The sequence below is a fragment of the Pseudopodoces humilis genome, chromosome 1 (assembly GCF_049639895.1).
Source record: "Pseudopodoces humilis isolate 2021_Gansu_Grassland_sample_001 chromosome 1, ASM4963989v1, whole genome shotgun sequence".
NCBI classification, from domain to species: domain Eukaryota; kingdom Metazoa; phylum Chordata; class Aves; order Passeriformes; family Paridae; genus Pseudopodoces; species Pseudopodoces humilis.
In genome coordinates, this window is record NC_142200.1 from 26,059,545 (window position 1) to 26,072,521 (window position 12,977).

At 36.1% G+C, this 12,977-nt stretch overlaps 1 protein-coding gene across 1 annotated transcript in view; it reads right to left on the reverse strand.

The window, feature by feature from the left end:
• Positions 1 to 1,626: 1,626 nt before the first annotated feature.
• Positions 1,627 to 12,977, reverse strand: part of CPNE3 (copine 3) — a 28,914-nt gene continuing 17,563 nt past the window's right edge. The window contains exons 9-17 of the mRNA XM_005517045.3: positions 12,566 to 12,664; positions 11,301 to 11,387; positions 10,680 to 10,739; positions 9,582 to 9,715; positions 9,105 to 9,159; positions 8,956 to 9,007; positions 8,165 to 8,298; positions 5,827 to 6,063; positions 1,627 to 4,464 (exon numbers count right to left, since the gene is read on the reverse strand). Of these exons, the coding sequence (XP_005517102.1) occupies positions 4,354 to 4,464; positions 5,827 to 6,063; positions 8,165 to 8,298; positions 8,956 to 9,007; positions 9,105 to 9,159; positions 9,582 to 9,715; positions 10,680 to 10,739; positions 11,301 to 11,387; positions 12,566 to 12,664 (969 nt within the window). The 3' untranslated portion in view covers positions 1,627 to 4,353. The remainder of the gene's footprint in view (positions 4,465 to 5,826; positions 6,064 to 8,164; positions 8,299 to 8,955; positions 9,008 to 9,104; positions 9,160 to 9,581; positions 9,716 to 10,679; positions 10,740 to 11,300; positions 11,388 to 12,565; positions 12,665 to 12,977) is intronic.

Here is a 12,977-nt window from a genome sequence, read left to right on the forward strand (position 1 = left end):
CTTCTGTAATCACAGGCAAAACTGGAAGCCTAACCAGAATCAGTGGGAAGTTTGCCCAAGTAAAAGCTGGATGACTGAATTCCATATGTTGCATATTTCACAATCCTTTGACATGACCAAAATTGTAATCTCTCTGAAAGTTCTCTTTCAAACAAAGTTCTGCTGCATTAGCAGTGAGGTGAAGGTTCAACTGCTTTGAGGAGAGAACCATCTCTACTTTTATGCTCCTTGTTATTTGATATGTACAAAAAAAGGACATCATAACAGAGGGAGAAAATTTTAAATTGTTTCATAAATACTAATCTATTGCACATCCAGGACTGTCTCAATAAAATCTCAAGATTAGAAATACTGTGGAACTGTTTCATGAATGAGACCTTCTATGAATAATAATAATCTATGAATTACAATATATAGTTTCACATCCTTTCTTTTTGAGAAAGAGTTGTCAAAACATTATGGAAGGGGGAAAAATATTCCCCATATTTTAACATTTTTACGTGAACGAGTAAAGCTCACTCTCACTGAAAAGAACTGATTCCCTTCTGCCTACACAAACGCTACCAGGTAATTTCCAACGTTTTCTCTGTGGGCATATTTAAGTTCATCAATCACACACTGACATAAATTACAAAGTAAAGGCTGAGACTGCAGCACCAAGTTCTTCACTGCAGTGACAGAGCTTCCCACAAACTGCTGCTTTGCTACAGCTCATAACAGCCCAGGTTTGCAGAAAAGTTTGACAGTTCTGTCTGCAAGATTACTGTTATGCACAGCCCTCGAGTTCCTTAAACCCAAAACAAAATAGGGGAAGTATCAGTGCAGAAGACGGTGGCCACACATAAATAACATCCATCTGATTTTCTGTGATGTCCTACTTTTCCATTATTGTGGTATTTTCCTCTTCCCACAATTCCTCCATTATTAGGGTTGGCAGGTACAAGAAGGCTCCACAAATCCAAGTTGCAATTATTTGTATGGTTTTCACCAGATGGAATGATACAAGAAAGGTAAAGATGGAAGATGTAATAAATTCTTTCGGGAACTAATTCTACCCTGTAGATTCTTGACTAGTGAAGAAGCAGAATTAATTACTCTGGTGCACTTAGAAGATGCAGTTTCCAGTATCACAGTTGTCTCTGTGTGGCATTACGTTCGACTGCAACACTGCCTCCTCTATCTCTTAGTGTCCTTATCAAGCCCCTCAGACTTGGCTACACTTGAATGTAAAGAAACTGAAGGGTAGAGTAGAATAATGTATTTGAAAACTAAAAATAACCATCCCTCTATGCTTCTTTAATGATGTGGATATCATTTTGGGGAAAAAGTTTTGGAAAACCTGATACTAATTGTATGAAATAGCATGCATGGGAGAACTCTAATGTGGCACAAGGCATGAAACAGTCACAGTTAAAGCTGTCCAACTTCAGAATATCTTCTTGCTAGAAGACAGTATAAGATGCTTTATGAAGAATAAACTGCAGAGTCATAACCACTAAGTGGAAAGGCATTTTTCCTCTCCCTTTAATACTTGTTATAAATCCGTGGCATACTCACTTTAGGAAGCACAAAAGCAGCATTTAGCATTGCACATGGCATGCTGAATACAAAAGCACCACAGAACAGTATACTGAAATGATCATTTTAATGCACAGGCATCATAAATCAGCTAACTTCATCAGAACTGAAATACATATAAAAGTACAAAATTCTGGTTACAGGTGAGCTCTCTGCTGTACATATGTATATGTTATGACCAATACATGGCAAAAAGCATCTTATGACAATGACTGCCATACATCACTTTTATCACAAGGTGGTGCCAGTGACCTATGAGCATATTCACTTTACAAAACTTGGACAATATTTTGCTTTTTCACCCTATTAATGCATTTTTTACATGTAAAAATAAACAAAAAAAATAGCAAAACGACACGGTAACTCCCCTTCTCCTTTACTCACCATCTGCTGAATTTCTTCACTAAGAATATCACTTCAGCTAACCCTGGAAGTTTTCAACAGCCATTAGCTGTACACCTCTAAGTTATACCAGTTCTTGCCACGGTCCTGTTTGAAACATTTAATTTACAAAGAACAGGGCACATTGAGAACGAGGTGTTGTTGATATGCTATTTAACTCCCAAATCTTGAGGAACATGGGAGCAATTCTCTAATAAGAGATAATGAAGAAATTCAGAATTAATGTATAGAATACAGACAAAACAACAGGTTTTCTTTTACATGCAGCAGATACTCAGTATAATAATACATACTAACACATTTAAATGCACTTCCATGGCAACTAAAAACAGAATTGGTAACACAACTCAGGTGCAGCATTATCTTTTTGGCAGACAGCTCAGAGGAACTTCAGTAGTATCCTGTACTCCTATCAGTAGTACTCATCCACTACAATTAACGTAGACAAAGCATTAATACTGCATCCAGTTCTCCCCATAAGTGAAGAAGGTAGCTGTGAAACAGTTAACTCTTCCAAAATCATACACTCTCAATTTGCAGCAGTGTGATTTACGTTTATTATAGTAACCTCCTTGATCTCAATATTTTGAATTGCATAACTGACATGATATGACACTTCATTGTAATTTATACATTAAGTTACAGATTTTCACTACAATGATAAAAAGATGATTACAGATTTTTTTACATAAATATATGAATTACATTTTAAAAAAAGAACGAGCTTGGCTTAACGTGAAGCAAACTCTCTTCCTTAGCATTCCACTACTTGATAGCATTTAGGATCCCCTTCCACCAGGAAAAATGGAGTGGAGATAATATATCCATTAATGATTGATTGATAAATGTCAACTGTCTACAAAGCATTTGGTATGTCTTGTGTAAGATAACCTCAATAATTATATCTTTCATCCATCAACCTTGATGTGAATTCAGACTTTCGACAGGATTATACAGTAAAAAAAAAATTTCACAAAAACAAATAAACAAACAAACAATAAAAACAAACAACAAACAAACAAAAAAAAACCAAAAAAAACCCCACCCCAAAAACCAAACAAACTAAAAGCACACTAAGCAGCAAATACACTATGACCTGGTGAAATCTTGAGTGTCCAAGTGTACTAAACTTAGCATTAGCCCATTCTGTTCTTACATACTACAGCCAGATCATCCACATGAGTTAAGTTGGATGTCTGACTCTAAACCACTTCAAATGTGAAGCTGCAAACTTAATGTTCAAGACTGGCATTCCAGAAGTGACAAATGTGACCTTTCAATCCACTTATGTTACACACAGTGACAAGATCAGAAGAGATGCTCAGCAAGCAGTATGCAGCTGGGGGTCAAGAAACCTTCATTTGTCCACTAAGCAAACACATGATTTATACTTGGCATAAAAAGTGAAGGGAAAACTCAACCCAAGTAAATAAACCAGAAATTGTCGAAATGAGAAATGAGAAATTGAGAAATGCAGTATGATTATAGGATTAGGGCTTGAGACACTTGACTTTCTTCCTCTTTGAGAAAGAGGGATTAGTTTTTTTGCAGGCACTTTTCATTAGTGGGCTCTTGGAAAAGCAGCATGATTCAAACTATGAGAAAAGTAAATACAGGTAGCACTTTGAAGAACTCCCTTTACCTCAAAATATGCAGTTGTAAATCAGAGAAAACTTTTAAACTAAAAACCGAATTCCTACTTCACAAAAAGCCCTTTAAAGATCAATAGTTATGACTGTTTTACGTGCAGGAAACCCCAAAACAAAACCCCTACCAAAATAAATCTGGAATTTCCATTTTCCAGAACACTGCACATTGGAACACATCTTACAGCCCCTTGCAGTAGTAGCCTCAAAGGCCAGTAGCATTCTTCTGAGATGACAGAGGTTTACCTTGATTCACTCTCATTATTCCCATACTACCTTAAGAGAAGGCATACTATAAAAGAATGTATACTTTAATGACTTCTTTGGCTTGTGTTCACACAGCCCTGAATCCCAGGCATTGCCCAAAGGCACTGAAGTGGCAAACAAGAAGCAGCTGTGCAAGGAGAGCCTTTATACTCTGTGGCACTTGTCTGAATATGAAACACCGGTGTCAAAATTTTGTTACAGTGGCTTAATAGAAACTCTTTTTTCCACTCTTTTCAAAATCAAATGCATCCATGTAAGCACTATCTCTCAAATCAAGATGAAACCTAAACACCATTACAATTTTGGCCCTTAAAAGGCACACTTGGCAAAGTGATTTGTAGGCAAAAGCTAACAGACATTACAGAGGCATGTGACATTGTATACAGAAGTATTTTGAGAACCAAACTCTGTAGATACAGCAAGTAAAGCAAGCACAAAGTCTCTCCTCTCCTCAGCCCATTCATTTTGCAGCTGGATTCTTAGGAGGTTGAAGTTTGTAGGTGCTGAAGTAGTTCACCACTTGCTGAGGGACTTCTGCCAGGACACACTGAGCCAGAGCTTCTTTGGGAGACTTATAAAAAAAGAACACCAAGCTTCAGTTTCCAACAGCTACTAACAAAGTTTCTAAGGCAAGTAATAAGCACCTCCACTAGAAGGCCAACTTAAAGTCTGACATTTTACAGAAGACTTTACACAGTGCCCTTGTGTGACAGACAGATGGAAGCTTCCCTGCCAGGTTTAGCTTCCCACTCCTGTCACCACAGATCAGATGGCTGTCGTGTGCCACTGAAGTAATGGGCTGAGAGCACAAAGGGCTGCCATGTCATGCCCCTTTTGTCACACAAAATGCACAGCACAGATATGGGACTTTAGCCATATAAACATAATTCCACTATCTGCTTAAGATGACCCTTCATGGACTTGTCTAAATCATGTCCATGAGATGAGACTTTTGCACCAAGTGTCATCCACAATAACTGTATTTCTATGGAGTGGCTCTTCTGCAGATACTGTTTTTACTCTAACTATCCATAAGAAAAAAAAAAATCTCTTTTTCTAGAAACTGAAAGCATTTGAATATATAATATTATACTAAGCATTAACCCTAGTTAATCTACATCCAAGTGCATTACTTGATAAGCATGTTCTGATGTTCTCATGTATTGATTTTGCTCTTTCTCATTTCTGTTTGCCTGGTTACTCTGAGATTAAACAAAGAATTTGTATCAGAAGTAAAAATATAAAAGCAAAATAAGAAGTGTAAGGAGTATTATTAACAAGTTAATACTAGGACATTAAACAAAATTAGAATATATTAGGATGGAATAAATATATTGATCTTATTTGCCCATCCTGAAGAAATTTTGGTGGTTTTTATTTAAGTCAACTCTTTCCAAAATTATGATGCTTAAAAGTTGATTTCTAGTAGCTACACACACATTACTGGGTTTTACAGAAATGAAAAAAGTATCTTTCAGCACCGTTTTTTTTTTACTATCTACTTTTATGAAAATGAAAACTATCACCACTATTGTGGCCACACAGAGTTTCTACTGATTATGACCTCCCTGATTATGACTTAGCCTTGAATTTTAATACTGCACTAAATTGTGAGACTAATCCATATTCACAAACAGGCATCCACAATAAAAAGAAAAATTACTAAATTACTATAAGAACAAAACCACAGTTTGTCCTCACAAATTAAAAACACATCCATTTGTTTCATAAAGTGTGAGAGTTTTACAAAGATCATTCAACTGCAGCAACTAGCCCAAAATGCAGTACTGGAACTAGAAACTGAGGGATTTGGGGCTTTTTTCTAGCATTTGATACAAGACTTGTCTTAGAGTACATATTGGATACACCACAAAAGCCTAGGACTAGATATAGGACATCCTAGCAAGCCCAGCATATCAGTAAGATAACTTACATTTTGGAACTTCCTGAATGGAACAAATTGGACAATGTCTCTGACAGCTGGTTCTCCCGATGAGGACCGAAGAACTCCATCATCACCATCAAGAAACTCCATGGCATCAAAGTCTGCTCCTCCAACACCAACAATTATAATGGACATGGGCAATTTTGAAGCATTAACTATGGCACTTCGAGTTTGATCAAGGTCTGTTATCACACCATCCGTTATGATCAGAAGTATAAAGTATTGCTGTCAAATCAATAAACCCCATGTTATGACAAAGAAATAGCAAACATTTAGGTACGCACACTTAGAAAAACCCACATAAAGACTACATAGTGTTGTCACTTTGGCATGTTCAGTGTGCTCACTGAGTTTTACAATCAAACATCCAATTTGTAGTCAAGCTCCATCTGTAGAGTCTGAAAAAGTTCATAAGGACAATATAATCTTTTAAAAGAAGTTATATATAAACAGCCACCATCAAAAACCCCAATGGTATGACACTTCTTTTCTCTAAAATCCCCAGACAAAACAACAGTTAACTTATTTTCCCATTATTTGTTCTGGGATAGAAGACAATCTACAAGGTTTTGAAAAGTAACACCTCTGAAATTGGTATTTGTTTCCTTTCTGGCCTATCAATACCTTTATGAAACACTACCCTTTACTTCATTCCCTGTATCCTGAAAATCCTAAATCACATCTTTTAGTGTTGAAAAATACAGCCATTTTCAAATTTCTTTAATCACATTTTCTAGCTGCTTCATAAAGTTAATTACCAAGGTGTTTGAGACTACTTTGTTGTACATCAGTAATTTAAGTACCACCTGAGTTGCTTCCACTATTATGTTGGGGCTTCTTAAAGTTGACATCAGCTTCTGTTCTGGATTGCAGCACTAAAAGTGAGCTAGAAGTAGAAAGTCTGGAAATTATCAAATACTTTTTGAATTTCCAGTTTTCCCTCACTTAATTTCAGATGATTACTGACTAGCACAAATTCAAGTCCCAAAGATACTCCCAGTATTCTTAGAAGCCTCTCTTCACTACTTTCCTTCCCATCTGCTTTTATCTACCTCCAAATAACTGTTCTTCCTTTATCTTGTCTGTTTAGGTATCACCTTTTCCCCCTGCCTTCTGATAGTCCATTCCCCCACTCCAGAAAGAACATCTATAAAGCAGTTATGACCACAGAAAGCTATAAGCAACAGCAGCAGGATAACACACCACATTGGATTTATTTTTCTCTTCTCATACTTCCTCCATGCTGGAAAAAAAACAGCATCAGAATCAAAAGCCAATCCAAAATTACTATGATATGTATTAAAAGTCAAGGTAGTAAATTGTCTTCAATACATCCAATCACGCAGGAAAAATAAATCTCTTGCTAGGCATACTACATTAAGTAAGTTAAAAAAAAAACCAACAAAAGCAAAACCCACAAGAGGTTTGTCCCTTTCCTAAGATACAAACATGTATACATATAGATATATGCATGCATACAGACATACATATACATATATGCATACATACATACATACATACATATATATATATATATATGAGAGCTACTAGTGGGAGACTACCAAAACAAAACCTCACCAGCATCATGGCATATGAAAATCCATAGCTCTTTTTCAAATTGGTTTCTACAGATAATTCTACATGCAAAAATAGCTAGTTTTATGTTCTGATTTTACATGACATCAAATACACTAGTATTTGATGTCATCAATGATTTAAGATTTTCTGAACTTCCATGCATTATTATTGACATGATTGAATACTCAAGACTCAGTTTTCAGACTATTTTTAATATGGTCAACAACTCATGCATACAATATGGAGAAAGGAACAGCCCATACAGTACCTGAACCTTTATAGTACAGTTAACTATCTGTGTTGGTGTCAGGAGCTTTACCATCCACTTCTACACTATCTTATTTAATCCTCTTTCCCAGCTACCTGATGTGAAACAAGGTCTAGTTAATGTTTTTCTTAGCTGAGGTTAAATCACTTTTTTAGATATAAAGGCTTAAATTAGACTATAATACCTATATAGTACTGCAAGAGCTTTGAACAGAAGATACTATAAAGGTGTTGTGTATTTTTAGGATTCTATTTCAAATCTGAAGAGTTTATTTAGTTAATTGATGAGAGGACTTTTATGTACAATCTGCAAAAAAACAATTAGTTTTTATCTTTTTTAAGGGTAACAAGTTACTCACATGGTAAAGAGGCAACTGTCAAATGAATACACTAGTATGTTTAAAAGAGAAAAAAGTATTTATAAACTAGAAGGAAAATAAAAAAGTAAGAAAAAAATTGCAGAGTACCATAAAGAACTTACAGATGCTGTTTGCTGTTGAGTAGCTGCAGCAGCAAATCTGGCCACATGATTTATAATTGGAGAAAAATTTGTTGGTCCATATAACTTCACTTGAGGAAGACAGGCTCGATATGCATCAACAATGCCTTGGATCCCTAGAGAACAGAAATAGATTATTTTTTAATTATTTTTTTTCATATTAGAATTAGAATATTTTGAAGCACTTGATTTTCCTAAAGCTGTATGAATCAGTTACTTGATGATGCAAAGATTAAATACTAACCACAGTGGGAAAAAAATAAATTTTTCATGAACAATGCAGACTTTCAGCTCGACCAGTGCTTAAGGCACATGCATAACATGACTGGCTTTGTGTGAACAGAAAGGCCAAATACTCTATGCTCAAGGATGAAACTGAATTACAGCAGTTCTCTTCACCTGGCAGCTCATGTGGTTGGTAATGTGATTCAAGAGGCCATACTGAACAGGCATTAGCAGCACCCCACTCAAACCAGACAACTCCACACCAGCAGCAAAGTAGAATAAAGAGGCATGACAACGCAAGAGAACCATTCCCAGCCCCGTGCCCTGGCTGTTTAAACCACAAATCATTACAGAATACAGATGCAATGCTATTTCTCCTAAGTATGAGAAACTGGTTATAAAATTGTTTCCTGCTACAGGACTAAAGTAATCATTTAATTAGATTAATTTAATTAGAACAGCATGCTTCAGATCACTTTTCAAGTGTTTTTATGCCTTCACATTAGGCATTTTATTCTCCAGGTCTGATGTTACTTTCCCAGACTTACCATTACAGAATGGGTTTGATGGGTTAAAATTTATTGGGAACTCATGAGACACCTGTGAAGATACAGAAGACATAGTCAGAACTGGATATACAATCTCCTCCTGAAGCAAGTGCTTTCAGCTTAGGTAGTGCATTTACACATTCCATTACCTGAAAAGAAGGAGGAATTTGTGCACCAAATCCAAAGGCTGGAAACATCTTATCTCTAAAAAAGCAATTTTAAAGAAAACAAAGTCAGTGCCTTACATTAAAAGCTGCCATAGTTCAGTAATTTTAGTTATCAGAGATGCTTTTCATTATTAAAAAAGCTATTTAAGAGGCAAAATTAAATGGAAGTTCCCCACTGTAATTGTTTCTGGGACCAAAACTAGTTTTAACACCAAAACTGGCAAGAATGCAAGCATATATTTAAATCAATGCTGTCCTTTTATCGCATATGAAGAGCCCTGCTTGTCTGCAGTAAACACAAGCTTGTACTTGCAATTATAAGACGGTGTTTTAGTTCTATAACTTAGCTCAGAAGTTTCATTCCAGTGTATCTGCAGGCATCTTCAACACTGGTTTAAAAAGCTACAAGTGTCTATACACATCTAAAAAAAATGATCCAAATAAAAATCTAACACTTACGTATCATAATCCTGAACGACCATCCCAACAGACCAAATGGCTGTTAGGTACTCATTAACTCCATTAGGGCTGAGGTAATGCAGAGAGTCCGGAGAGCGAGGGTCTCCATTGGAGCCTGTAAAATCTATCCCCACCTGTCAAATGCAGTATTTATATCTGATTACTCCTAAAGGTTAAATTATGCTTCTTATCTCTGGCAAAGCCAAAGTGAAAACCATGAAAGAGTAGTAAACAGGACATTACGAATCTAACAAGCACAGTACTTGGATGCAGGTTTCTTGGAATATTAACACTCTTAAAACAATGCCACTACAAAACCCTCAAAAGCTCTGCATCTCTCCAGAAGGGCTGAAATTACTTTCATCTGAATCACAGAATGGTTTGGCTTGGAAGAGGCCTTGAAGATCACTCAGTTCCATCCCCCCTGCCATGGGCAGGAACAGCTTTCACAAGACCAGTTTGCTCAAAGGTACATCCAACCTGGCCTTGAACACTTCCAGAGATGGGGCACCTACAGCTTCTCTGGGCATCCTGTCAGGTTTTCACTGTGTTTACTTTCAGTAACTATTCACACCAGCTCTTCAAAATCTGGTAAATTAATTTCATTCTGTATCTTGCCACACATACCTGTCTTCTCGGAAGTACAACTAGCCAGGCTCCACAGAAGCCTAGACAGTTCTTTCTCTGACTTCAACAGGTCTTTGCTTTGCTGATGAAGCATGTCACTAAGATGAAGACACCTTACTGTTATTGGGATTGCATTTGGTTCACAAATTACATAACTTAAGGGTTCTAACCCATATGACCTCTGCATGCTGCTTCCAAAGAACTGTAAATTTGGTCTCCATCTGCACAACTTTGCTAGTTCCTAATGAACATAACCAGAGATTCAGAATCTTTTGCCAAGAGTAAAGACTATTTTTTTCTAAACAGACTAAAAGCACTCTAGCAAAATAGCTTCATGGTCCATGCTACAGAACAAAAACGAAGTCAACTAGGGAAAAAACACAACAATCAAATAAAGCACACAGCCAATCAACTCTATACTTCAATTTGTTCCAAAACTCAAGAAGTATTCATGTAAATAGTTTAACTTACGGTGAAATTCAGCTGACACCCACCCATGATGTAATCAAGGAATGTGCATTCTACAATGATCTAAAAATAGGAGACAGGAATTTTGTTTTTTTCAATGGGAAAATACCAAGTTAGTATTATTGTAGCAGCTTCTGAGGTTCCAGATACGTTGTCTTTACCCACAATAAGCACTAGTTTTGCCCTATAGCTATCCCACCCACCCACTGCAATGAGGATTTTTGCAACATATGCCACCATACACTCAGTGCATCAGAATCAGGCCTTTAAACTACATACACCAAAGCAGCTCCAAAACAACTTTCATTTATAAAATAACACATTATAACAGAGTTTTTAACTTTGCCATAAAACAGTGAGTTGGGAAATGCAGTGGTTCAGAACTGACTTAACAAACCGGTAAGAGACTTTTCATGAGAAAGCAAAGAGACAGGGGAGGATAGATATGTGATTCAGCTCTCAATTTACCTTCTTATATGAATCAGAGTCCCTTAAGTATTTAGTGTGTCTGGAACTTTCAGACATTTTAAAGTTTCTTACAGTTTGAAGATGAAGATAAGTCATAGCAACTCTCATTTAGTTTAACACTTAAAACCCAGAAGCATACCAGAATATGTTACTGACCTCACAATGCTTAACGCTCACAATGCCAGAGTTTTTATAGTTCTTTTTCTTCTGTCTTTTCTTTTCATTGATGCACTCAAATTCAACCTGCATGAATGGAAACAAATACAACATAAATATTGTAATACCATTTATGCAACAAGTTTAATAATCCTTTATTTCAGGACTGATATTTTGTGTTTATATTAATTAATTATATTAATGAAGTTAATTTCATAATCCAGCAAAATTAAACCCTGCCTGCCCAATATATATATTTCATAATCCAGCAAAATAAAACCCTGCCCAATAGCAAGAAAAAAACACATTCTCAAGACAGGAACCCTCTCTTACGCAAAAGGCTATAAACACATTTGTTTTGACAACTGTATTTCAAACAAAGAAAGAAATTCTGTAACATTCTCCCTCTGAGGAGTCTGCTAACAACTTTCTTTTTGGTAAAGACATAGAAATTCAAACAAAGCATCAGTGTTTTCAGCAGCTGTGGCTGGAATTATTATTATTTTTATTATTTAGTACAAATACAACAGTCAAAATATTAGAAAAGTACAAGCATGCACTCTTGTATATAGATTCCAGCATTTTTAATGCAGAAATAGTTCTGGAGGTTTTACTGGACTAAAGAAAAATATGGTGAAACTTCTTGATAACACACATATCCATTAAACAAATACTTTCATGTTATGTTTGCTATACCAAGTTTTGTTTTCTATATGTAAACCCTGCCTACTAAAAGGTTTGGAAACTATTATAGTATATAAGATGTGGAAGGGTAGTATCACTTTAGAGAAAAGCCACCTACTGTAACATAGCTGCATTTTTGTGCAGCGGCATAAATACTGAATTTTCCCAAATTCAAAGTATATATAATAACTAATAAGTGCCACATTTTAAAATAAAGGACTAAATAATATTTGAGAAAATACTAAAAGGTTTGGTCTTTTATCTGTAGTTAAATTTGTGCTGCATTCTGTCTTTTGACAATCCAGGTTTTTATTTCTGTATTTTTATGATTAGTGAATTTTTTTGTGCTGATGGTGGGGCATATAGAGACATAATAATAAAAACTGTAACCAAGACATTAATCCCAGGAAAATGGATGCACAATGTAAATGCTGTTTCAGCCACAACTACAATAGCAATGTTGAGGTGTAGCCTAACACAACCTGGAGATTGCCTGAAGCCAGGTGACCTAGGTTTTGCTCCACTCTGAATAAAACAGCTTATCAAGAACACACAGGCAGCTTAGACTGTTTAACACTTACAGGTGATGACCGAGATGCTTCCTTCAGTTTTGACATTGTCGTTTGAAAACTTCCTATGAGATCATGAGACCCATCACCATCATAGTCATAGCACTCAACCTAAAATGCAGCATTACTTAGTGTTAGCAACAGAAATGGCCCCACAAAAACAATAAACACTGAAATGGCAAACCTGAACATCCCAAACATTCCTGTATCTTCTATATCACAGAGTTTTTTTTCACACCGAAGTCTTAGAACTGCATAGGGTTGCACTTAGAAGAGATTAAGGTTGAGTAGAAGCCAATATACTCAGTTTCAAATCTAATCTTCCACTCAAGTGAAGGAGAGACAGGAATACTAAGTAGTGTCAGGTCTTACATGAGATATAACATCAATTATATTGAACTATGTTTTGCGAGTGATGGGGTGT